Source organism: Xenopus laevis, chromosome 3S, assembly GCF_017654675.1.
Source record: "Xenopus laevis strain J_2021 chromosome 3S, Xenopus_laevis_v10.1, whole genome shotgun sequence".
NCBI classification, from domain to species: domain Eukaryota; kingdom Metazoa; phylum Chordata; class Amphibia; order Anura; family Pipidae; genus Xenopus; species Xenopus laevis.
Window position 1 is genome coordinate 11724734 of NC_054376.1, and position 27270 is coordinate 11752003.

A 27270-nucleotide genomic window follows, 5' to 3' on the forward strand; every position below is an offset into this window, starting at 1 on the left:
CTTCATCTTTGCGCCCTAAGCTTGTGCCTCTTTTGCCTACCCCTAGTTCTGGCCCTGCTTTCAAATGATGCCAAACAGGGCCAGCCTATATCTACCAGTTAGGAGTTATGGTTTCTGGGGGACTGGAACATCAGACACCCCTCATGTTTGGTATTATTCTAATCACCCATTAAGCTTGCAGCATACCTATATTTGCATTATAATATTGGTTTCTGGCAAGTACCAATATTCAATTGCAGAAATCTGGCCTGAAAGTAACAACCATCTGTAGAGGGCTGTAGATGACAAATGCCTGGGCACCTCCCCCCCATGCATAGGTAATGGGAATAGTAAATAAATAGTGGAATAGTAAATAAACCCTTCTGATGTTTGATTATGGAATAATATTCGAAAGTACAACTTGCCCAGAACTCTGCCTGCAGACAATGGTAAGCAGGAATCCCCACTGCATCAACAATTGCAATTGGCCACCTACTATATGGTGTACTAGCAGAGATTCAGGGAAGGTTTATATGTCCTTTAATATATATCTTTTGTTTAGTTTATTCGTAAGCAAACCCAACAGTATAAAGCTATTTATTCTAGAAAATAGTATATCCCCTATTATCAGGAAATAATGTTTCTGTGACCTGCATGTGGTCATGAAACTCTGAATACTCATGTCATATAAAGTTGGAGATTATATTATCCCTTATCTATAGAAACACATTCATAGTGAGCTGCATGTGTCCAGTCTGTGCCCGGCAACTAAAGGAATCAGAAATGTTCAGCAGTGTTATTTGCTTTTGAAGCTAATTTCATTTACTTGTCAGGTCTGTTTATGTCTCAGTCTTTCCCTAGGGACTGGGTCTGGAATGTCCATTTCAAGGTCATAAAGGAGTTCTGAGCAAGGAACAGTAATTCCAAAAAATTAAGGTGTTTTAAAGTAATGTAAAATATCATGTACGGTTGCCCTGCACTGGTAAAACTGTTGTGTTTGCTTCAGAAACACTACTATAGTTTATATAAACAAGCTGCTGTGTAGCCATGGGGGCAGCCATTCAAGCACAGGATACACAGTAGATAACAGATAAGTACTACTATAGTTTATTTAAACAAGCTGCTGTGTAGCCACGGGGGCAGCCATTCAAGCACAGGATACACAGTAGATAACAGATAAGTACTACTATAGTTTATATAAACAAGCTGCTGTGTAGCCACGGGGGCAGCCATTCAAGCACAGGATACACAGTAGATAACAGATAAATATTACTATAGTTTATTTAAACAAGCTGCTGTGCAGCAATGGCAGAAATTCAAAAAAGGCTATATGGCACAGGATAAATAATGGATAACAGAAAACATTATGTTCTACAGAGCTTATCTGCTATCTGCTGTGTAACCTGGGCTGCCCCCATTGCTACACAGCAGCTTATTTATATATACAAAAGTTGTGTTTCTGAAGCAAACACAGCAGTTTTACCAGTGCAGGGCAACACTGCATAATGTTTTATTTTTATTCTATGTAACTGTTCCTTTAAGATTAGTATAATAAACTTCCTATTCTGCCCTTTTTCACCTAGCAACTGCAAATGCTGTTCAAACGTTTGAACTATAAGCCTGTAGTTTTATGGTTTACAAATTTTTTTGTTATACACAAGCCTCTTCTAGTTTTACTTCTAACCTGCTGTCTAGTTGTTAGGGTAACAGCGCCATAGCAACCAAGCCTGAGAGTCACAGAAAGAAATAAAACAAAAAAACAGTTTTCATAGGTTTTTGAAAAACTGCTATATACATGCACCTTAGTATACGTTTACTATCCTTTTAAAGGAGAAGGAAAGCTACGGAATCATATTATTGCCAATAGATTAGCTGCAATAGTGCAAGCTAGAATGCTATTTTTATTCTGTAGAATGTTTTACCATAGCTGAGTAAAAATCTCTAGAAGCTTTCTGTTTGTTTAGGATAGCAGCTGCAGCATTAGCTTAGTGTGACATCACTTCCTGCCTGGGTCTCTCCTTGCTCACTTATAGCTCTGGGCTCAGATTACAGCAGAGATGGGAGGAGGTGGAGAGGAGCAAACTGAGCATGCTCACGCCCGGGGCAAGGAGGTTTAAGCTGAAGGCAGGAAGTCTGATACAGAAGCCCATGAGTACACAATAGAAGGAAAGAAATGCAGTGTTTCTTTTGACAGGGGACTCAAAACAGCTGAGCTAAGTTTACTGGTATATTTAGGTGGACCTTTCTGATAAGGAATATTTAGTTTTAACCTTCCCTTCTCCATTAACCAGTGATAAAAAGTCTGAAATACATCAATTATCAATTATCAATAAACTCTATGTAATACAGAAAAGCCCTCAGTATTAATCACATATCACCCAATTTAATCAAAGCAAATTAAATTAAATTCAAAGTAAATAAACTGAAAAACAAACGGCTCACACAGTGTTGAGAAAAAAAAGTATTGGGGCTCATTTATGGACACTGGGCAAATAAGCACATGGGCAGTAACCTATAGCAACCAATCAGTGATGCTTTTATTCTATTTGCTGCTGGCTGAAAAATGCTGATTAGCTGCTAAAAGTTTGGGCTAGTTTACCCATGCTGCCCCTCCCATGCCCTCCATTCTTACAGTTTTGAGCAGGTTGGGGGGCGCATCGCTAGTGCAGAGAGAGCTTTTATGCTTTTTATGGGGTGCCCTTTGTACATTTACAAAAAATACATTCTGTATTCAAAAATATCCACGGTACACAGCCAGGCACATTTATCAAGGATCGAATTTTTAATTCATGTGAGTTTTTTTAAACTCCCTTAAATTTGAATGACTTCGAAATTCGTCTTGGGAAGATTTATTTTAAAAAAAATCAAAGTTAGACATATTTAAACGACCAGAAAATTCGAATAGAATTCGATTCGAATTCATCCAAACTCGATTCGTGTTTTTTCGAAAATTCGACCCTTAATAAATCTGCCCCGTTTTGAATCTGGCCCAATGATTGATAACTATTACAAGCTGGCATTATTACATTAGCACATTCAAAAATGTAAATACAGTATCTTGATTCATTTCACTTGATTCAATATAATGGGCCAAATTCAATATCGTGAGAAAAAGTTATCTCATGGTTTATCATGTGAAAACTCATGGACAAGATTCAATTAGAGGAGAAAAATTGTCTCTCTAAATTCAATTTTCTTTTTTTCCCCATAGAGTTTTCATGAGATAAACTGTCAGTTAACTGTTTCTAAATTGAAAAGCATCTCAAATTGAATCTCGTCCATGAGTTTTCACGTGATAAACCTTTCACTAAATTAAATCTGGCCCAATGAGTGATAACTATCACAAGCTGGCATTATTACATTAGCACATTCAAAAATGTAAATACAGTATCTTGATTCAATTCACTTGATTCAATATAATGGGCGAAATTCAATTTCGTGAGAAAAAGTTATCTCCTGATTTATCACCTGAAAACTCTTGTACGTGATTCAATTCGATGAGAACATTTTTTTCTCCAAATTCATATCTAGTGATGGGCGAATTTGCGTCTCGTTTTTGACGCCGGCGCCCGTTTTTCGACGAATTTTTGCCGCGAATTTTTGCCGCGAATTTTCGCGGGCGTTTCGCGAATTTATTTGCTGGCGGCGAATCGCGCAAATTCGCCGCAAATTCGCGCCTGGCGAATGAATTCGCCCATCATTATTCATATCCGTTTTTTCCCCCATAGAGTTTTCACAAGATAAACTGTCAGTTAACTTCTTCTGAATTGCATTGTATCTTAAATTTAATATCATCCATGAGTTTTCACGTGATAAACTTTTTTCTCACTGAATGGAATCTGGCCCAATGTTTCATAACTGAGATGGCTTTGTAACATCACTCCCTACCATCCATACCATTCACTTAATCCATGCTAAAATCTATGTAGTCGTGGTATACTGCATAGTATACAGTGCATTAGGTGCTAGTAAGGAGCCATGTGTCCATATAACGCTAAAAAAAAATGTAATTATCCATGAGACCCATAATTCTCAATTACAAGCACCTTCAACATAAAATACAAAATATATATAGGGCAACCATCATTTAAGAACAATGTCAGATAAGTGGATATTTGGCAAGTTCACCACAACTAAAATACCGTGCAACATCTGATGCCCCTTAAAGGGTAAATTGGGATGCCCCTTAAAGGGTAAATTGCACCTTGCATATGTAAATCATTGCATCACAGTGATGGAAATATAGGTCAGCAGGGCTAATGAGACAATGTGGTCCTACATAACAGGATTTTTTAACCAGCCCGTTCAACGTGTGGCTAATTGTCCATCAGATATCATTCAGCAGGCCCGTAGGAGGACCCCAGACATGGGTCAATAATCTGCTAATTTGGGCCGCCTGCATCTTTTATTGGTCTGAATATGGTTATGTAGATAGGTGTAGTTTTAACAAGATTCTCACCTTGCCCCATGGCAGGAGCAACCCTGTACAGGTTACTGCCCAAGTGTGACTTTGCCCAGTGTTCTTTAACTCACATACAGTACTTCCCAAAGTAAATGTTAAAAACTAAGAAATTTTAAACCCTGCCCCATCCATAGGAACTCACATACATGTCTCTGCACAAAAACGCCACTTATTTTCTAGTAAGGCTTTCTTTTTGATTCTGAGATCCAAGACTGCTTCTTGGGACAGCTGGGCTGGGAGTATGTACTCACCATGGTGGTTTCTGCAATTGATCCAAAGCTGTTAATGAAGATGTTGCAGCTCACATTTACGGGCGGACCTGTAACCAAACCACAATGAGGAATTAAAAATAGCAAAAATACTCAAGATCCTTGTGCATCGGTAACTCACCCACCCAACCCAACTTTTAGGCTAATGCTACATGGGGCTGATTCCCGGCCTTCAGAATAAACAAAGGCTAAGAATCAGCCCCTTTATTAGCATCAACCTTCTTCCTTGCATGCACCCTGAACCGAAGTGTTGGTCCGGGTGCAGGCACTTGCATTTCTGTGCTAAAATCTGCCCGAGTGGCATTTGCTTAAAGGTGGCCATACACTGGTAGATCCGCTCGCTTGACGATGTCGCTAAACGAGCGGATCTCTCCCCATGTGCCTACATTAAGGTGGGCGATATTGGGATGATCCGATCATGGGCCCAACGATCAGAATGGAGGCGATACGGTCGGTCGGATCATGGGACCACATCAACGCACAGATGCGGCCAAAATTCGACGGGATTTGCCTTTCGGCCAGATATCGATCATGGAAGCCCGTCGGACTCAGTCCGTCAGCAGCTTTAATCGGCCCGTCTATGGAGGCCTTAAGGAAGGAAACTTCAGGCAACTTCACGCTGTGTATGTTTCCCCCATGGTTATTTGTATTTTAGCTGGTGAGAAAGCATTTGGGAAGACTAATCTCCTTATCTGTTATTGCCTGTAAAATTGTGATTAACCAGTAGAGTAGTGGTGGGTATACATTTAAAAAACAGTTACATCAAAAAATAAAAGCATTTTAAGGTAATTAAAATATAATAGACGGTTGCCCTGCATTGGTAAAAGTTATGTGTTTGCTTCAGAAACACTTCTATAGTTTTCTATAAATAGGCTGCCATGATAGCAGCCATTTAGGCTTAAAAAGAAGAAAATGCACAGGTTACTTAGCAGATAACAGATAAGCTCTGTAATAGAATACAATAGAATACTTATTCTTATACATGTTGATTAGTGATGTCACCAGCTATAAATAAAGCTCAGCTTGGTCAACTCCTTTGTGACTTCTAATATCTTCATAATTTGTAATAGGAGTGCAGAATGTATTCCGTACACATGTGCATTATTCTGTATAATATAGGGAATGGAGTACATAGTCTACATTGTTGTTGCCATAATAAAAACAAATCCAAGTGAAACCTTTGAAATTGGGTCGAATCCTGGCGTCGTATCCTGAGATCTTTCCCATCAGCTTATCCAGGAAGTCGGACGGAGACATTTGCTTGGCAGAAGAACGGGCCGATGCACCAACTTCCTTGGAAGCTGCTAAACTGTAATGGAAAGAAAGTAAATCAGGCAAAGGATTCACAAAATCATGGGGGAGACTATAGGAATGACGGCTTCTAATATGAGAGCGGGTCTCTGTAGGGGGCCAACACACAAGGCAGCAAGACAGATTTCAGTTGAAAAGGCACAGCTGGCAGTGAAAAGCAAAACCATTTTTGTAAAGATTCTATGGAAGAAGTGTTGGAAACCCCATAAAATAATCATTCCCTTCTCCAGAGAATAACATTGTTTCTCTTCTCTTAGTGACTCATGTTTGTTTTAAGGTTAAAGGGGAAATAAAATAAACACAAGCCTACTGGAATTTGGGCTTTGTCTGGGTCAACATGGGCAGGGCTGTACAAAGGCTGAAGTCGGTATATTTTTCAGTCTCAAAAACACATTAGCATGATTCATTTGTATTTTTTAGGTGCTGCAGATTCACCGATTCACATTTGCCTGATTACCTTTTAGTTTAAACAAGCTGCTATCCCACAGTCCTAGTCTTTTCCCAAGGTTATTATTGTACTGTTACTTTATGCACTGTCTCTCCCTACTATACCTGCTATCCCAAAGTCACATTTCCTTCCCAGAGACTATTATCCACTGTTACTATAGGCACCATCACTCCCTACTATACCTACTATCCCACAGTCACACTCCCTTCCCAGAGACTATTATCCACTGTTACTATAGGCGCCATCTCTCCCTACTATACCTTCTATCCCACAGTCACATTCCCTTCCCAGAGACTATTATCCCACTGTTACTATAGACACCATCTCTCCCTACTATACCTGCTATCCCACAGTCACACTCCCTTCCCAGAGACTATTATCCACTGTTACTATAGACACCATCTCTCCCTACTATACCTGCTATCCCACAGTCACACTCCCTTCCCAGAGACTATTATCCACTGTTACTATAGGCACCATCTCTCCCTACTATACCTGCTATCCCACAGTCACACTCCCTTCCCAGAGACTATTATCCCACTGTTACTATAGGCACCATCTCTCCCTACTATACCTGCTATCCCACAGTCACATTCCCTTCCCAGAGACTATTATCCCACTGTTACTATAGGCACTATTTCTCCCTACTAAACCTGCTATCCCACAGTCACACTCTCTTCCCAGAGACTATTATCCACTGTTACTATAGACACCATCTCTCCCTACTATACCTGCTATCCCACAGTCACACTCCCTTCCCAGAGACTATTATCCACTGTTACTATAGACACCATCTCTCCCTACTATACCTGCTATCCCACAGTCACACTCCCTTCCCAGAGACTATTATCCCACTGTTACTATAGACACCATCTCTCCCTACTATACCTGCTATCCCACAGTCACACTCCCTTCCCAGAGACTATTATCCACTGTCACTATAGACACCATCTCTCCCTACTATACCTGCTATCCCACAGTCACACTCCCTTCCCAGAGACTATTATCCACTGTTACTATAGACACCATCTCTCCCTACTATACCTGCTATCCCACAGTCACACTCCCTTCCCAGAGACTATTATCCCACTGTTACTATAGACACCATCTCTCCCTACTATACCTGCTATCCCACAGTCACACTCCCTTCCCAGAGACTATTATCCCACTGTTACTATAGACACCATCTCTCCCTACTATACCTGCTATCCCACAGTCACACTCCCTTCCCAGAGACTATTATCCCACTGTTACTATAGACACCATCTCTCCCTACTATACCTGCTATCCCACAGTCACACTCCCTTCCCAGAGACTATTATCCCACTGTTACTATAGACACCATCTCTCCCTACTATACCTGCTATCCCACAGTCACATTCCCTTCCCAGAGACTATTATCCACTGTTACTTTAGGCACCATCTCTCCCTACTATACCTGCTATCCCACAGTCACACTCCCTTCCCAGAGACTATTATCCACTGTTACTATAGGCAACATCTCTCCCTACTATACCTGCTATCCCACAGTCACACTCCCTTCCCAGAGACTATTATCCCACTGTTACTATAGACACCATCTCTCCCTACTATACCTGCTATCCCACAGTCACGCTCCCTTCCCAGAGACTATTATCCCACTGTTACTATAGACACCTGCTATCCCACAGTCACACTCCCTTCCCAAAGACTATTATCCCACTGTTACTATAGGCACCATCTCTCCCTACTATACCTGTTATCCCACAGTCATACTCCCTTCCCAGAGACTATTATCCACTGTTACTTTAGGCACCATCTCTCCCTACTATACCTGCTATCCCACAGTCACACTCCCTTCCCAGAGACTATTATCCACTGTCACTATAGGCACCATCTCTCCCTACTATACCTGCAATCTCACAGTCACACTCCCTTCCCAGAGACTATTATCCACTGTTACTATAGGCACCATCTCTCCCTACTATACCTGCTATCCCACAGTCACACTCCCTTCCCAGAGACTATTATCCACTGTCACTATAGGCACCATCTCTCCCTACTATACCTGCAATCTCACAGTCACACTCCCTTCCCAGAGACTATTATCCACTGTTACTATAGGCACCATCTCTCCCTACTATACCTGCTATCCCACAGTCACACTCCCTTCCCAGAGACTATTATCCCACTGTTACTATAGGCACCATCTCTCCCTACTATACCTGCTATCCCACAGTCACACTCCCTTCCCATCGACTATTATCCACTGTTACGATAGGCACCATCTCTCCCTACTATACCTGCTATCCCACAGTCACACTCCCTTCCCAGAGACTATTATCCCACTGTTACTATAGGCACCATCTCTCCCTACTATACCTGCTATCCCACAGTCACACTCCCTTCCCAGAGACTATTATCCACTGTTACTATAGACACCATCTCTCCCTACTATACCTGCTATCCCACAGTCACACTCCCTTCCCAGAGACTATTATCCACTGTTACTATAGGCACCATCTCTCCCTACTATACCTGCTATCCCACAGTCACAGTCCCTTTTGAGGGGCAGTTTTAGTGGGTTATAGAGTTTCTGCTGACTCTTCGCGCTTTCAGAAGTTGCTCTATCGACCCCCAATGTGTGCAGTCAGAGAATTTGCTCATGCTTGCGGTGAATATTAAGAAATATGATAAATTGTGGTAGTACAGTTGCCTGATAACTAAGTATAGATTTTAAAACAGTCAACAGCAGCACTAACAAAAAATCAGCACAGTGTCACTAACTGCATATTTCATGAGCGTGATATCATCATCAGGTGATCTGGTGACTGTTGTACATACAAATGCTCCTCGGCTCTTTCAGGTCTAATGGCTGCTGCTTGCTATTGAAAGAGAATCATTGTCCTTGAATTCTGTAATGAGAGTCCCTGTTAATTCTACTTATACCCCCAATGAATATGCTATTTATGCACATAATATACAGTCCATCACACAGTGTTATCTACACGAAGAAAAATCATGAGAATTGCAGAACATTTTTGGTGTCCTTGTATAGAGGTCACAATTTGCAATCCCATCACAGAAGCTGCCATGCTGCGTAACCATTTTGTGTATTGTATTTGGAATAATCGTCCTTTTAATGGCTAGTGGGTTCTCTTTATTGAACTCCCAGGGACAATTGCTGAGCAGTAATCAATAGCACTTCATTGTGACTCCTTCCCATTCATATATTTGCCAAGGACGTCATATCAGTTGATTTAATTTTTTCCTGCAGAAAGAGAAATGTATTCTGGGAGAGTATCAACGTATCTCACCCTGTCCTTCACTCTTCCAACTGGGGGAGCCAACGTCAGAGGAGGAAACAATATGGTAGCTTCCATATATATTTCTACAATGAATGCAGATAAATAAGTGTTGGTGCAAACAGCCTATTCACATTTTCACTGAACATTTACAGTACGTTATAATAAATGCAAATTATTGATAAACTAGAATCTCCTTTGAAACCCATTGGAGAAGAATAGGATTGGGAAAGAGGAATGCATTTATCATGCCAGCAACCCATTACTTAATTCTTGCATCTGTTTCCCCCGCACACATAGAGCACTGATGTATAAGACCTACAAATAGTTCAGATATAAATGAGTATACAGGCTGTAGGACTTGACTGAAATATAACAAGTAACACAGATTTGTATAGAGGCTGTCAGGTGAGGGATTAATAGAGGTTTTATCTAATTAACAGGTGATTAATCACTTAGAATTAATCTCTGTACCAAAGAAACAGAAATTTATTATAGGGCCATTTATTTTGCAAGAATACACACTGCATTGCCTTAACCGCAAAACTTCCATAAACCATACAATTAATGGCACTTTCCTTTACATTCCTGGCTGCCAGCACCCCACATTCTATGTTATCAGTATCTTCTTTTATCCATAATGTGATGCAGCAAAAGCAAAGATGCCAGCAGGGTTAATTTAAACTTAACAAAGTATACCGGTCTTAGAACTATAGTTGGTTAGATAGAGGGACAGATAGATAGACAGATGGACAGATAGATAGCATGTTTGATAGATGATAGATGATAGATAGATAGATAGATAGATAGATAGATAGATAAGATAGATAGATAGATAGATAATTGATAGATAGATAGATAGATAGATAGATAGATAGATAGATAATTGATAGATAGATAGATAGATAGATAGATAGATAATTGATAGATAGATAGATAGATAGATAGATAGATAGATAAATGATAGATAGAGGATAGATGATAGATAGATGATAGATAGACTAATAGAGAGATAGATAGATAGATAGATAGATAAGATAGATAGATAGATAATTGATAGATAGATAGATAGATAGATGATAGATTGATAGATGATAGATAGATAGATAGATAGATACAAATAAAAAAAAAAAAAAAAAAAAAAATATATATATATATATATATATATATATATATATATATATATATATAATAAATGGTTGATATTGGTGATAGATAATCGATAGACAGACAGATAGATAGCAAGTTTGATGATAGATAGATAGACAGACAAACAAACAGATAGATAAAAAGATAGATTTAATATATGATTGATGTTGATGATAGACAGACATATAGATATGGCATATACCACAGATGCTGGCATATCTAGATGCTTTATTTATAAAATTGTAGTTCAGCGATACATGCAGAGTTCCTGGCTGACCCCAAGGCTGCTCACAGAGCTACAGAGAAGTGGTTGAATCTTAGTGAAGGCATGGTTCATTAGAAGTGACAGCCTGTGGCAGGACCATCAAACTGACTGTCCCACAGTCCCGGATGTAATATAATGGAAAAAGTACAGGTACAACAATCAAATTAATATGGGGCTTAGATAAAAGACAACTACAACTGATATTAGTTACATTGTATGGATTTATCAAAGTTCAGTAAACTCACTTACCCCTGTTCTTGGTGATTGATAAATGGGGTTGGGGAGGGGTTGCAGGTCAGCCTAAATCCCCCATAATCCGCTACTGAATCTCGCTCCATTGACAGGCAACAGTCAGAGCAATTTTTTTTAACAATACATTTATTTTTCTACACAAGAATCCGATAGATACCCACTAATGCTTCTGCCCTACGCACATGCCCTCGGTGCCTTTATAGAAAATATGGCAGGACTTAGAACCGCCCAAGAGTAAAGGATAAACTAGAAGTGAACACCGCACCTTATGGTCCCTCAATATTCAAACAGACTTTCATGTTAAAGCTACATCACCCCCATTGTACACAGTTTGGCAGCTCAAGGCAGGGCTGTTAGTGTTTATGAAAGCTATATAATGTTTATGTTTTGTACAATGGACCTTTTGGCCCCTTTCTGCTTCTCAATGTTCCATCTCTCCCACGAGGCATTGTTTCTGGGTTACTAACTATTAAGCAGCAATGTTCAGTGTGCCACTTCCATCCCTCAAAGTCATTGTGGCAAGAAAGGCCTTGCACATCTGTAGCTTCTTTGGGTGTCATTAAATGATCGGTGGGAGCTCTCAGTGTTTGACTCTGGTTTTATCACCTTAAAGGGATATTGTCATGGGAAAAAAAATGTTTTTCAAAATGCATCAGTTAAAAGTGCTGCTCCAGCCAAATTCTGCATTGAAATCCGTTTCTCAAAAGAGACAGATTTTTTTATATTTAATTTTGAAATCTGACATGGGGCTAGTCAGTTTCTCAGCTGCCCCCAGTCATGTGACTTGTGCTCTAATAAACTTCAGTCACTCTATACTGCTTTACTGCAAGTTGGAGTGATATCACCCCAGCAGCCTAACAGAACAATGGGAAGGTAACCAGATAACATTTCCCTAACACAAGATAACAGCTGCCTGGTAGATCTAAGCACAATACTCAATAGTAAAATCCAGGTCCCACTGAGATACATTCAGTTACATTGAGTAGGAGAAACAACAGCCTGCCAGAAAGCAGTTCCATCCTAAAGTGCTGGCTCTTTCTGAAAGCACATGACCAGGCAAAATGACCTGAGATGCACCTACACACCAATATTACAACTAAACAAATACACTTGCTGGTTCAGGAATGAAATTTTATATTGTAGACTGAATTATTTGCAGTGTAATTTAGAAATAAAAACGACATCAGAAAAATTATGACAGAATCCCTTTAAACTTCATGTGTTCCTTTGCAGCTTGTCCATATGGAAGCACCATAAGAAGGTAATTAGAACAAGCTTCGTCAGGCTACTAATGATTAAATAATAGCACGGTCATCTGAGGTGCCCCCATGCAGATTGTGTAGGACGGAAGGACAGAGTTAATTCACATGCAGACTGGTCACATGTGATGCTTTAGGTATTAATATATCTTTATTCCCTTTATAATATATTTAGATTAGTCAAGGATGAAAGGTTATTGGGTATACAGAACAGGATGTATTTACTTGTGCAGCAACTGCCATATTGCTTGCTCTGCCTAAAGCTGGGTTGGACATGTTGGAGGCTCATAGGATTTATTATGGTTCCCGGTTTGCTCAAAGATTTTTAAAATGTCCTTAACACCATCTGGCCCACAGAAATGTAATATATTGGCTGAAAGATACAATTTAGACAACACTGCGTTAAAGCATTCTCTCTAAACATAATTAGTGCTCTTGATATTGGTCCCTATGGGAAATGTCTCACTTAATACAGGTATGGGACCTGTTATCCAGAATGCTTGGGACCTGGGGTTTTCTGGATAAGAGATCTTTCTGTAATTTGGATCTGCATGCCTGAAGTCTGCTAAAAAATGATTTTAACATTTTAAATTTTGCCTCCAATATGGATTAATTATATCTTAGTTGGGATCAAGCACAAGGTACTGTTTTATTATTACAGAGAAAAAGAAAACCATTTTTAAAAATCTGATTCATTTTATTACATTGGAGTCAATGGGAGATGGCCATTCCATAATTCGGAGCATTCTGGATAACGGGTTTCCGGATAATGTATCCCATAAATTCTACTTTAATATAAGGAAAATATGCAGAAAAGAATCTGCTGGTAAGAGGCTCTACCCTTATACTGAAAGTGTTTAAGGAACCTTATAGTAACTTATGTTGCAGAAAGACACAGCTCTGTGAAGTTAATGTCTTATTGGACTAGAGCAGTGTTTTTTCAAACTGTGGGGGTGACCCTCCTGAGGGGGTCTTGGATCAGGGGATATGGGGCTCAGAGTGAAGGCGAGCTAGGTCAGAACTGGTTAAAATGGGCATTGGCTCACCAAATATGCCTGAAAGCTTATCTTAAAGGTGAGGATTGGTGTAAAATTGTATGTGCTGCCTTAGATGTCTTTAGAACTATGGCTGAATGACTGATACAGCAATATTTCTTTATGCATTTCTGATTCCATGAGCTATGGGGGACCCTAACCAAAGGTGGGACCCGGGCAAAAGGTTGGACCTTTAAGCGGGTCCCTGACCAAAGGTTAGACTTTTAAGGGGGATACTGACCAAAGGTTGGACCTTTAAGGGGGACCCTGACCAAAGGTTGGACCTTTAAGGGGGACCCTTACCAAAGGTTGGACCTTTAAGGGGGACCCGACCAAAGGTTGGACCTTTAAGGGTGACCCTGACCAAAGGTTGGACCTTTAAGGGGGACCTTGACCAAAGGTTGGACCTTTAAGGTGGAATCTAACCAAATGTTGGACCTTTAAGGGTGACCCTGACCAAAGGTTGGACCTTTAAGGGGGACCTTGACCAAAAGTTGGACCTTTAAGGGGGACCTTGACCAAAGGTTGGACCTTTAAGGGGGACTTTGACCAAAGGTTGGACCTTTAAGGTGGAATCTAACCAAATGTTGGACCTTTAAGGGTGACCCTGACCAAAGGTTGGACCTTTAAGGGTGACCCTGACCAAAGAATGGACCTTTAAGGGTGACCCTGACCAAAGGTTGGACCTTTAAGGGTGACCCTGACCAATGGTTGTACCTTTAAGGGGGACCTTGACCAAAGGTTGGACCTTTAAGGGGGAAACTGGCCAAAGGTTTGACCTTAGAAAATGTCTAATAATATCTTGACTAGAGGTTGGTCAGTGAGGCATAACAGTTAAAAATCAATTCCTTAATGGCGATCAACATTTTGAAGCAATTCAAAAACCTCTCAAAAAGTACACTGGGTGCTACCAGGCAATGGAGAGGTGATTGGGGGTATCGTTCCCCCTGCTCACAGTATTACAAAATGCCTGAAAAATAAAACATTCAAGTGTTCCCTTGCCCTATGGGGCCAAATATATGCCTCTATGCACTTTTTAACATAAACTAAATACAAATGATGCTTAATCTGCCTTTTCTTTTATTAAAAAATAATTACTTTTTACATTTTAATTATAAAGTACTAATGTATAATTGTTTTGTTTTTATACTTACATCTGCCTATAAAGGGCCCTGTGTAAACAACCTCCCTCCCTTCCAACCCATTGTTTTGTCCTATAGACAAGCAGAAGTCCATTAGGCTGGGGGTTTATCTGTACATTGGTAATCTGATAATGACGTTGTAATATAAGGCACCTTCAAAGTAAACAACAGGGATGTTATATTTTTCCTTTAAACACTAACAAAAAAATGGTTTCCTAATTGAATAGGTTCATGGAATGAAGATATAATTGCTTCCGATCATAGCGGTAGAGTAAAATTAACAGGACAACCTGCAGATACAAAGGCTCCCTTGGGTTTGTCATTTCCGCAGATGTATAACAACCTGTTCATCTATTTTAAGAGCATTCTGGGTTTTTCATGCATAGACACTATGAGGGGTTGCAATTGTGAAGTGTAGAGAATTACCCATCCCATTCTGCCTCTACAATGGAATAATGTATTTAATTAGCTGGTAGCACATTCCCTTGGATACAATTTTCTAGAAAAGATTAGTGTCATCAACTAATCCTTTTTTTTTTTTTTTTGTAATTTTGATATGGTCGCAAGTTGGATATGGGGCTTTTGGGAGCTGAAAAACATGATGTCAATCTATTTCATTACTGATTTTAATTTTTATGCCCTTTCTTATTTACTCCGCCAATAATTGTTGTAGCGTTTGGCCGCCACGTTAAAATCAAAGGGGAGGTGAATGTGTCCGGTAATGTGTAACATGATTAGGGGATTGTAGTAACAAGCAAAAAGTCGATGAAACATTCCTTTTCACCTGTCATCACTCTTAATACTAATGCAAAAATATGGAGTGGGAGGCAGACCTTGGTGCAAAATTCTCAAGTGAGTACTTCAGATTTCCTTTCTTTTAGCTTAAACCTCCAGGGCATGGGCTTGAGCATGCTCAGTTTGCTCCGCTCTCCCCCTCCATTCTTCCTCCTCCCTCTTCCCCTCCCTGCTGTAATCTGAGCCCAGAGCTATGAGTGAGCAGGGAGAAACTCAGGCAGGAAGTTATGTCACACCAAGCTAAAGTGGCAGGTGCTACCCTAAAAAAACAGAGAGTTCTAGAGCTGTTTACTCAAATACAGTAAAACATTTTACAGAATAAATATAGTGTTCTAGCCTGCAGTAGTTGGCTAATCTGTTGACAGTAAACTGCCTCTGTAGCTTTCCCTCTCCTTTAAGTGATTATCCCTTTATAACTCAGCCTACTTTCTTGTGCCTTTACATTGTCAAAATATTCCATAGTGACTGCTAATATCCTTATAATTTAAAATAGCAGGTACATTATCCTTTACAATACATGAGTGATACTCAGTGTTCCTGTATAACTCAGCCTGCAACCTTGTGCCTTTATATGGTCACAGAACCCCTCAGTGACTTCTAATATCCTTATCATTTACAGTAGGGGGTACATTATCCCTTATAATACATGAGTGATACTCAGTGTTCCTGTATAACTCAGCCTGCAACCTTGTGCCTTTATATACAGAGCCCCTCAGTGACTTCTAATATGCTTATCATTTACAGTAGGGGGTACATTATCCTATATACTAACCGAAGGCCTATCTATGTCCCGAGTGGAGGGGAGGCAGATGCGCACGCAACTTCGGTTAGGATCTATGAGATGCGCGCGCAACTTCAGCCGAAAGACATAGATGCGGCCTTCGATTAGCAGATGTGCTGGAAGGTTAGGATCAGAACAGGTTAGGATCGGGGAGGCAGATGCGCTGGAAGGTTAGGATCTAGGGAGGCAGATGCGCTCACCGTCTCCTTCTGCCTCCCGCCGCCTCTTCTTTCCTGCTCACTCAGGCGGCGACCGCTGGAAGGTTAGGATCTAGGGAGGCAGATGCGCTCACCGTCACACTAGGGGAACCGGTTGCGTACCTGCACGAAAGTCTGTATAAGCGTCGGCCATCTTGCTACTCCTCTGCGACTTTGTCATCCGCCCACTGCCAAATCCGCCCACTAAAGTCTGTATAAGCGTCGGCCATCTTGCTACTCCTCTGCGAGTTTGTCATCCGCCCACTAAAGTCTGTATAAGCATCGGCCATCTTGCTACTCCTTTGCAAGTTTGTCTAATGGCGGCGCTAGCGTCACTCTAGGAGGGGAACCGGTTGCGTACCTGCACGAAAGTCTGTATAAGCGTCGGCCATCTTGCTACTTCCTCTGCGACTTTGTCATCCGCCCACTGCCAAATCCGCCCACTAAAGTCTGTATAAGCGTCGGCCATCTTGCTACTCCTCTGCGAGTTTGTCATCCGCCCACTAAAGTCTGTATAAGCGTCGGCCATCTTGCTACTCCTTTGCAAGTTTGTCTAATGGCGGCACTAGCGTCACTCTAGGAGGGGAACCGGTTGCGTACCTGCGTGGGTGGCCATTTTTAGCAAAACGGGCTATATTATCTCCAAAAAATATTGATGTTGACATGATAAACAACCAAGTGATTGCATTACTTCCTGGACAAAGCTGTGTCTTTCTGAGTACTGACTGTATTGATTCTGAAGACGAAAGTGAGAAACTTAACTTCCCATTAGAATATTTAAACACTATCAACAATGCTGGATTACCACAACACAATCTTATACTCAAAGTAGGAACAATAGTCATGCTGTTAAGAAACCTTAAGGGTAGGGGCACACGGCGCGATTTCGCCGCGATTCTGCGCTAAGCGAGTTGTCGCTGCGTTTTTTAAGCCGAAATAGCTTTGCTAACTTTGGCGCTGGCGTCAATGCAAATCGCGGCGAAATCGCTGCGCTAATTCACACGCGGCGATTCGTTTTCTATTGTCGTCCGAAGTTGCCTCGCTGAGCGTTTCCGGGCGACAGTAGAAAAAGAATCGCCGCGTGTGAATTAGCGCAGCGATTTCGCCGCGATTTGCATTGACGCCAGCGCCAAAGTTAGCAAAGCTATTTCGGCTTAAAAAACGCAGCGACAACTCGCCCAGCGCAGAATCGCGGCGAAATCGCGCCGTGTGCCCCTACCCTAACACTAAGCAAGGTTTATGTAACGGTACACGGTTGGTTGTGAAGAGCATGAGACAAAATGTTATCAAGGCAGAAGTGCTTACAGGATCCCATAGCGGTGATACTGTTTTGATTCCCAGAATTGACCTTACCAGTTCTGACCAGGAATTACCTTTTAAACTTAAACGACGACAATTCCCCATTAAGGCTGCATTTGCCATGACAATCAACAAATCACAAGGACAAACATTGGATAAAGTCGGCATTTACCTATCTGAGCCTGTGTTTGGTCATGGTCAACTTTATGTTGCATTTTCAAGAGTGCAGCGTTCATCTGATGTTAAAGTCAAGATTTTAAGTACAGCTCACCAGGGAGAACTCATTCAAGGACAGGAGAACATTTTCACAAAAAATGTTGTTTATAAAGAAATTTTTCAGTAACACTTTACTACCAATAAACTCAAAATTTAAGAATTCTAATAGCAGATAGGTAATAACAAGCAATAGGCACAGATTCACTCTACATCCCCACAAATTAGCGTCGCCAGTTGCTGCCTGGGGATGCCGAGTGAATCAGCACCCATCGCATTTTGCTGCCTCACTGTTGTTACCATTCTTTCATTAACGATTCTTTAGAGAATCGGGGGTTTACTGGTCCCTTATAATACATGAGTGATACTCAGAGTTCCCTGTATAACTCAGCCTGCAGCCTTGTGCCTTTATATGGTCACAGAACCCCTTAGTGGCTTCTAATATCCTTATAATTTATAGTAGGGGTACATTATACCTTATAATACACGAGTGATACTAAAAGTTTCCTGTAGAACTCAGCCTGCAGTCTTGTGCCTTTATATGGTCACAGATAGGGATGTCGCGGACTGTTCGCCCGCGAACTAATTCGCGCGAACATCGACTATTCGCGTTCGGCGAATGTTCGCGAACGTCGCGCGACGTTCGCCAATTTGGGTTCGCCTTAGCTGGCGCTTATTTTTGCCCTCTCACCCCAGACCAGCAGATACATGGCAGCCAATCAGGAAGCTCTCCCTCCTGGACCACCCCCACACCCCCGGACCACTCCCCTTCCATATATAAACTGAAGCCCTGCAGCGTTTTTTCATTCTGCCTGTGTGTGCTTGGAAGAGCTAGTGTAGGGAGAGAGCTGTTAGTGATTTGAGGGACAGTTGATAGTAACTTTGTTGGCTAGTAATCTACTTGATACTGCTCTGTATTGTAGGGACAGAACTCTGCAGGGATTTGAGGGACATTTTAGGTTAGGTAGCTTTGCTGGCTAGTAATCTACCTTCTACTGCAGTGCTCTGTATGTAGCTGCTGTGGGCAGCTGTCTGTCCTGCTGCTGATCTCTCATCTGCATCTGTTCTTCAAACAACTGCCACCTAGCTGTCTAAATATCAATAATAATACCGTCTCCAGAAACACCACCCGAGTGACGTTTTTCAAGCAGCAATAATATATTCCGTATCCAACGGCTGTAGTGTATACGTTGCCCTTGCAGGCATTATTTGCCCAGTCTTTAACCAAGTGCCACCTAGCTGTGTGAGCTTTTTCACATTCCGTGTCCAGAAACATCACCTGAGTGACGTAGTGTGATTTCTGCCCTTTACAGCACAAAACGCAGCGCTGTGTCAACAATGGATTTTTCAGATACATTTTTGCCCTTGATCCCCCTCTGGCATGCCACTGTCCAGGTCGTTGCACCCTTTAAACAACTTTAAAATCATTTTTCTGGCCAGAAATGTCTTTTCTAGCTTTTAAAATTCGCCTTCCCATTGAAGTCTATGGGGTTCGCGACGTTCGCGAACTATTCGCATGTTTTGTCGCAAGTTCGCGAATATGTTCGCGAACATTTTTTCCGCCGTTCGCTACATCCCTAGTCACAGAACCTCTCAGTGACTTTTAATATCCTTATAATTTATAGTAGGGGGTACATTATACCTTATAATACATGAGTGATACTCAAAGTTCCCTGTATAACTCAGCCTGCAGCAATCACAGAATAAATCAGTAACTTCTACTTTCCTTATAATTTACAGTAGGATATATTGTTATTATCCCATATAATAAATGATTGATATTCAGGGTATGATCACAGAACACCAAGTCACTCCTAATATATAGATTTTCAAGGGCTATGTGTTCCACTGGCAGCATTTATGTTTTAGTACCTGTATAATCTTCAAGACGCAGTCCTGAAACCTGTCCTATAGAAGGTCAGTACTAAAAAAGCATTGCATATCAACATGGAGACGTACAGCAGTGCTACACAATAGCAATGAAAAATTTCTCTGCTCTGTCTGTTCTATTCATAGTACTCATTATATCTGAGGACTCAGCTTCTAAGGTGCCCTGGAATGAGATTTGTGTTTTTGCACATCTCATCTAAGGGAAAGTGCTTACATTGCTTACTGTTTTATTTTCCCTGCTAAAGTGTTTGTCCTTTTATTTCCTAGTGCAGGCCTGGCTTTCGACAAAATGATAAATGACCCTTCTGCATAGAATGAGGAGCTTGTGCTTTCTTGAAGATTAACAGACAGAATGCCAATCTTCTCTTATTGGGAATCCACACACAAATTATATGGTATTGCACTTCCAAAGGACTCTCAAACAGTTCTGAGGGCAAATCCATAGTTTACACTGAAGAGATCTAATTGGATCGAAACAGGCTGTCCATGAGCTGGTGGACGGACTCTTCAATTTCATCTATGTCAGTGCTGTTGGTTACCTACTAGGTAAAAAGAATCCGTATCAAGATTGCTTCTATAGGTAACACTTAGGAAACTGAGCAAATACAAGGGTGTACCTACAAGGGATTAATGTAGACATGATTGCATCAAAGCATTAGAACCTAAGGGGTCCATAAACTACAATGTGAAGCACCCAAAGCTCAATTCTTCAATGCCGAAGGACCTATAGATAACCATTAAAAAAAAAAACTAATGTGACATCATACCATGGACACCATTATTCAGTTGTCACTAATGTGTCACCCAATTTTTCACTGATGATAACTTACATACTGTCGGTCTCATAGGCTTGAGCATGTAAATAATGCTAGAGGTGGTTAAAGACTGTGCAGCTTATTGACAATGGTCTAAAGCAGTGACTGGATAGGTAGCAGTGATAGGCGAATTTGTCCCGTTTCGCCGAAAAATGCGCGAATTTCCCACAAAATTCACAAAATCCAAATTTTGACGTGAGCGTCAATTTGCGGATAGAATTATGATGCCGGTGACAATTCAGACGCCAGTGACAATTCCAATGCGAATTCGCACCTGCCAAATAAATCCGCCCATCACTAGTGGGCAGCTTGAAGACAAATCAGAACGAAACGTGGGATTGAAATATTAGTTACATATAAGCTGTATATAGTAAGTGGGCACAAAATGCACCAGGCTTGTCTCTTTTTGCATTTTTTGCAAGTAGGGGGACTGTTATTACCTTGGTTTCAAGGGGGGGTGATAACATTTTGGTCCTCACAAGGGCATAAAAGGTTTCATAAGCTCTGATTTAGGCGGATTAAATAATGGTAGTAGGTATCATTCATGCCGAGCAGCTGTAACTTGTACAAGAGAAGAGATCATTCACTTAGCAGTGAACTTGAACCATCTGCGGGGTGCTAAATTGCAAGATGAATCACTAAGTGTTTTTTGGTGCGGCAGCCTTCCCCAGAGTGCAAAGATCTCAGCATAAACATTTATCCTCTCTCCAAGGAGATCCTTTGCAGAACCATTAACCGAAATGCCACAGATATTTAAGGCAGCGCTAAACTACTCAACTGTTTCATGGTCAGAAGGACCTTCCTAGCCTGGGGGATACTAAAACTTCACATTTCGCCTTGCTGTGACTTATGAAGAAAGTTGCAACATCCAAAACTGTACTCCATAATGACTTTCATTTATTATTGAAAACCTCCAGCTCCCTTGTTACTTGAAAACACATGAACAGCCACCAGGCCAAATGACAGCTAAGTTATAAGCTTGTATTATCCAGTTTAATAAAGGGCATTCATTGCACTTCACCTTGTGATTGTAAATGAGCCCTAGGAGCCTTATAATGACGAAGGCAGGGTTACTGCGGTGTTCTGTACCTGTTGGTAAATTCTGTTTACGTTGGTCATAAATGATACATTTAATAATGCTCAGTGTCGGACTGGGATACCAAGAGAGCCCACCCAAAAACCTAAGACCAGGGGCCCACTCTGAGCACTATTATTCTTCCTCTCCTCACTCAACCTCTATTCTTCTAGTGTCTTTTCTTTACATATTATAATGTATTATTCAATCTATTTAGCCTCTTTGTTCTCATAGAAATAGACAATGACCATGAAATAGGCCAAATGTTTAGCAGCATTAGGGCCCACTGACACCTGGGCCCACCGGGAGTTTTCCTGGTATCCCGGTGGGCCAGTCCGACACTGATAATGCTGGCCTGATCAACAGTAATCAAAAGATGAATGGGTTATGTATTCTGTTGGAAACTTAGGGATACTGTAAATCTGCTTCCAAAGGAGGTTATACACTGTAAGATTTATCGAAGTCGCTAAACGAGCACACCTTTCCCCCACTAAGCCCACCTTGGGTGGGTGTTATCTTACTAATGAGATCATTTGCCCCTAGGGTAAAGTCAGAGAGAGGACCGCATCAATGAGCTGATGTTGTCCTCAATCCAACAGAACAATCAAGCCGGCCTGACCGAGATCTGGACAATTTTTGGCCAGATATCAATTGGGGAGTCCTGTCTATGATAAGCCGAATCAACCTAAGGGTTCCCAATGGGCAGCTTAAATCTAAGCGTACATGGCCACCGTACATGGCTTCTTGATTAGCCAATCTGTAGAGGTATAAAAGTGTGGGACAAATCCAGAGCAGCAACTGGATACACATCTCTACTCCCCAATAAAGAACTTTTGCAGTCCAGTTGCTGCCCTGGATTTGTCCCACACTTTTATACCTTTACAGATTGATTTAATTGGGATTATCAGACACAGGATACCCCATGGGAAAAACCGACAAATACATTCGATGAGCTTCACTTGCTCTTGATTAGCATTGCTAATTAGCATCGAAGAGACGTATTGGTCATGAAACGCTTCTAGCTACACTCCCTGCCCCCTTGAACTTTTATTTTACATTTGGTTCCACCTTGTATGATTTTTACCCGGTTGCCACCCTTTCGCTTGAACCTCATGAGATGTGTGTCTAATGCCGCACCCAGGGCAGCCATCAGGGGGGGACAGGGGGGAGAGTTGTAGGGGGCCCCGAGGGTAAGGGGGGCCCTGCCACTCCACACTTACTTGATTAGCCGGGCCCCCCATCTTTCTGAGAGCTGCTGACTTCAGGAAGGCATGGATGTTTAAGGGGCCCTGGCCAACAATTTTCTTATAATGTGGGGGGGGCCCTGGCCACCAATTTTTCTTTTCTCATGTGGGGTCCTAGCCACCAATATTTTTTAATGGGGGGCCCTGGCCACAAATGTTTTTTTTATGGGGGGCCCTGACCACCAATATCTTTTTGTTTTCTATTAACATGTGGGAACCCTAGCCACCAATATTTTTTTGCTTTTTTACTGTGTGGTGGGGGGCGGACCTGTGGGGGTGGGGAGGGTGGACCTGTAGATGGGGCTAGCGGTGGGTGCAGCCCAGGGGGCCCAGGAAATTTTGCCGTATGGGGCCCTACGATTTCTGATGGCGGTCCTGGCCGCACCAGACCGGCACTGGGCTTTGGCGACCGGAAGCTACATCTTCCCCTCTGTAACGGCGTTCCCCACTTTTGCTTGATTAGCATTGCTACCTGGTTGCAGTGGAGTCCTAGGTTTAATTCCAGCCAGGGGACAATCTGCATGTTATTCTGCAAATTGGAATGCAGAGACCTGAGGCAATTCTTCTGCGTGCAGGACAGAAAGGAAAGTACAAAAACATGATGCATTACAAAGGACTGAATAGAAAGATAAGTAACATTATCCATAAAACTTTAGCCTAACAGAGTAAAGCTGGCCATGGACACAAAGATTTGATCGTACGAATTTCCGTTTCGTTCGATTTTCAGGCCATGTGGGACATTCACTAAGAATCGTAGTGGCACTGGCGTCCGCTTCGCCGCGCTTCCCCGCGCTTCCCCGCACTTCGCCAGGCATATTTTTCGCCAGCGCTCAGCAAATTCACTAAAATTCGAAGTTGCGCTCAGGGGTAGCGTGAAGTTGCGCTAGCGTTGATTCGCCAAGCAAAGTGAAGTTATGCTAGCATGGAAGTATTCGTAGCAGCACTACACAAGCCTGGGAAACCTTCAAAACATCAAATAAAATTTTTATTTTGCCCTACACATGTGCCCACTGTATAGTTAAGTTGCCATGAGTCAGGAAATGTAGGGGGGAAGGAGGGGAGCCCCAAAAATCTTTTCAATCTTTTTCAGCCTATCACCCATAATAAAGAAAAAACGCCAGCGTTTTTTTAACTTTTTTTGAAGCAATCCCTATCTACTCTATTGCGCTTCGCCTGGTCTGAGGTGGCGAAGGAAGTCTGGCGTAAAAGGTAGCGTTCAAAACAATGCGCGTGTTAGTGAATTTGCGTAGTTACGTCCGTTGCGCAAATTGCGTAAGGGTGCGAAGTAACACTAGCGAAGTTACGCCATTCATTGTTAGTGAATTTGCGAAGTAACGAAAATGCCCAATGCTAGCGAATTCACGCTAGCGTTAGGCGCTCTGGCGCTTAGTGAATTTGCCCCATGTGTGGAGTGTCCCGTCATTTTTCATGAGATGGCGATTGGTCGTCCAGTTGAATGGACAGGTTAGAACATTTCTGTCGGCTACTGATAATATCTCTGCATGTATTGCCGATCTGACAATATCAGTGAAAGACTGTCACCAGCTTTTGTCGGACATAATTTTCGTACGAAAATTTTTTACGGTTAATGGCAGGTCGGGAGATGGCACCGAACGATCGTTCATCCGATATGAAGGTAAATCTACACATCTATTGCCAGCTTAATAGCTTTTTTGATTTAAAAGCTGGAAAACATAAAAGAAGGATATAAATATTCCAAATGTATACAAATTGAAATATGAAGACCAGTTTAAATGTTGCTAAGAATAGGACATTCTGTAACATACTAACAGTTATTATAAAGATAAGCGACCTAGTTTTGATTGAATAATTTAGACACAGAGCCACAACAGCTTAGCATTATAGTTCACCTATAAAAAAAATCCTACTGAGTATCTATTACCGGCCCTTTGAAATTTTCCCAGTGCTAAAACATATGCTCACCTGCCACCCAGAACATAAATCCACATTTTATAAACTAGCCTGAAATGGCACACTCGTTTTTACTGCCCCGTACATTTAGTTAATAGAAAAATCACTAATAAGTACTCAGACTTCACTATAAAATCAAGTGGCGCAGGGTTAAGAGGTTTCAGAAGAAATGTGGCCCTCACGTAAAAAAATTAGAAATAATGTGCCCAGTAAACTACTGGTTGAATCCAGAAACAGGCCAGTAGATGAACTAAAATCCTCATACTTCATTGGACAAATACAACTAAACTGTTATTCGTCTCTCTACACAAATGAGGATCCAGCTTATGAAGGTTTCCTTCTTAATAGTCCCCATTCTAGTGATACAACTAATGTTGCATGGTTAACACACAAGGAAATTCAAAAGAGACTAGAACATATTAAGGTAAGCAAAGGACCAGATGGTATTCATCCCAGGGTAATAAACAAGTTTAGCTCTATGATTGCCAAACTTTACTTAATTTGCAGGATTCGTTGAGGTCTTGCAAAGTGCCAAGAGACTGGCGAATTGCTAATGTAGTGCCGCTATTCAAAATGGATGCAATTCTCAGCCTCAAAACTATAGGCCGGTTAGTCAGTGGTAGGAAAGCTTTTCAAAGATACCCTTTAAGGTAAGCAATGACCTTGACTCTGGGATGGCAGTGGAACTTTGCATATTAGTGAATTAGCGTAGTGGTAGCGAATTTGTGCCTGGCGAAGTGGTGCAATGTGTTCACCCTTTGGTGAATCTGCCCCCAGGAGAGCAAAGAGCTGTGCCTTTAGACCTGCAAAGTAGGTTGCAATGTGCTAAAAATATGTTTTTTTCGTGCTCATTCTTTTTGCATTTTGCACCTGCCCTATGATTCATAAATAAGGTCACCTATCTGAAGTAGCCCAGTACCTACTGGATTTCAAGTCCTTGGCATAATTAATTAGAAACATTGCCACTGATTGTTGATGGATGCTGGGAAATGTGGATGGACAAGAGGTGGATATTAATGCAAACATCCCATAAACAGAAGTGAAAAGCTTTTCAGGAGACAGACAGCTCTGCAAAATAACGTGAACTTAAACTATAATGGTCAGCCAAAGGGACCAGTAATCCAGAAACAGGCGTATAGGTTCCAGTTACCAGCCAGATCTGATCGGCACAGCAGGTAGAAAGCTGAATGTTCCTTCCACCAGTTTCCCCCCTGTGGCTTTCTGTAAAGGGACTGAACATTACTGTGATGTAGCTCTGCCTCTTTAACTCCTGTCAAGCCTCCTGCATTTAGTGTCTGCTTTTTATTCTCCAGATCTACATGGATTCCTGAACAATTTTACCCTTTACAGAACATCCTACATATCTTCTAGTCTGCGTCTTCTGTCCTCATGTTAATCTCTGCTTCTTCTTGTTAATATCAATGGCTCCTCTGTCTTCCTCTAGTTGGTGCCCCACAATTGCACCTCAGTTCTACACATTTTTCCAATTTATTACGTTCACGTTCAGTTGCGGTTTAGACTGGGATCCGAGATCGAGTAGACGTATGGTCATGTGTTTGCTCAAAGGAATTCTGTCATGATTTTTATGATGATTTTTTTTATTTTTAAATTACACTGTTCACACTGCAAATAATTCAATCTATCATATAAAATTTTATTCCTGAACCCATAAGTGTATTTTTTTTTTAGTTATAATATTGGTGTGAAGGCAGCCATCTCAGGTCATTTTGTCTGGTCATGTGATTTCAGAAAGAGCCAGCACTTTGCGATAGAACTGCTTTCTGGCAGGCTGTCATTCTGTGGCTACTCAATGTAACTGAATGTGTCACAGTGGGACCTGGATTTTACTATTAAGTGTTGTTGTTATATCTACCAGGCAGTTGTTATCTTGTGTTAGGGAGCTGCTATCTGGTTAGCTTCCCCTTGTTATGTTGTTAGGCTGCTGGTGGGGAAGGGAGGGGGGGATATCACTCCAACTTGCAGTACAGCAGTAAAGAGTGACTGAAGTTTGTCAGTAGGGATGTAGCGAACTGTTCGCCGGCGAACTAGTTCGCGCGAACTTCGACTGTTCGCGTCCGCCGCAAGTTCGCGAACGTCGCGCGACGTTCGCCAATAGGCGTTCGCGTCAAAATCGGTCGCCCATTCGACCATTCGATCGCTAAAATCGAACGATTT

General features: G+C 41.6%; 1 protein-coding gene across 2 annotated transcripts in view; it reads right to left on the minus strand.

The window, feature by feature from the left end:
• The window catches only part of glra1.S (glycine receptor alpha 1 S homeolog), a 102813-nt gene that overhangs the window by 47545 nt on the left and 27998 nt on the right, over positions 1-27270 (minus strand). For both annotated transcript variants that reach the window (XM_041588004.1, XM_041588003.1), the window contains exons 2-3: positions 5889-6019; positions 4693-4760 (exon numbers count right to left, since the gene is read on the minus strand). In XM_041588004.1, the coding sequence (XP_041443938.1) occupies positions 4693-4760; positions 5889-6019 (199 nt within the window). The remainder of the gene's footprint in view (positions 1-4692; positions 4761-5888; positions 6020-27270) is intronic.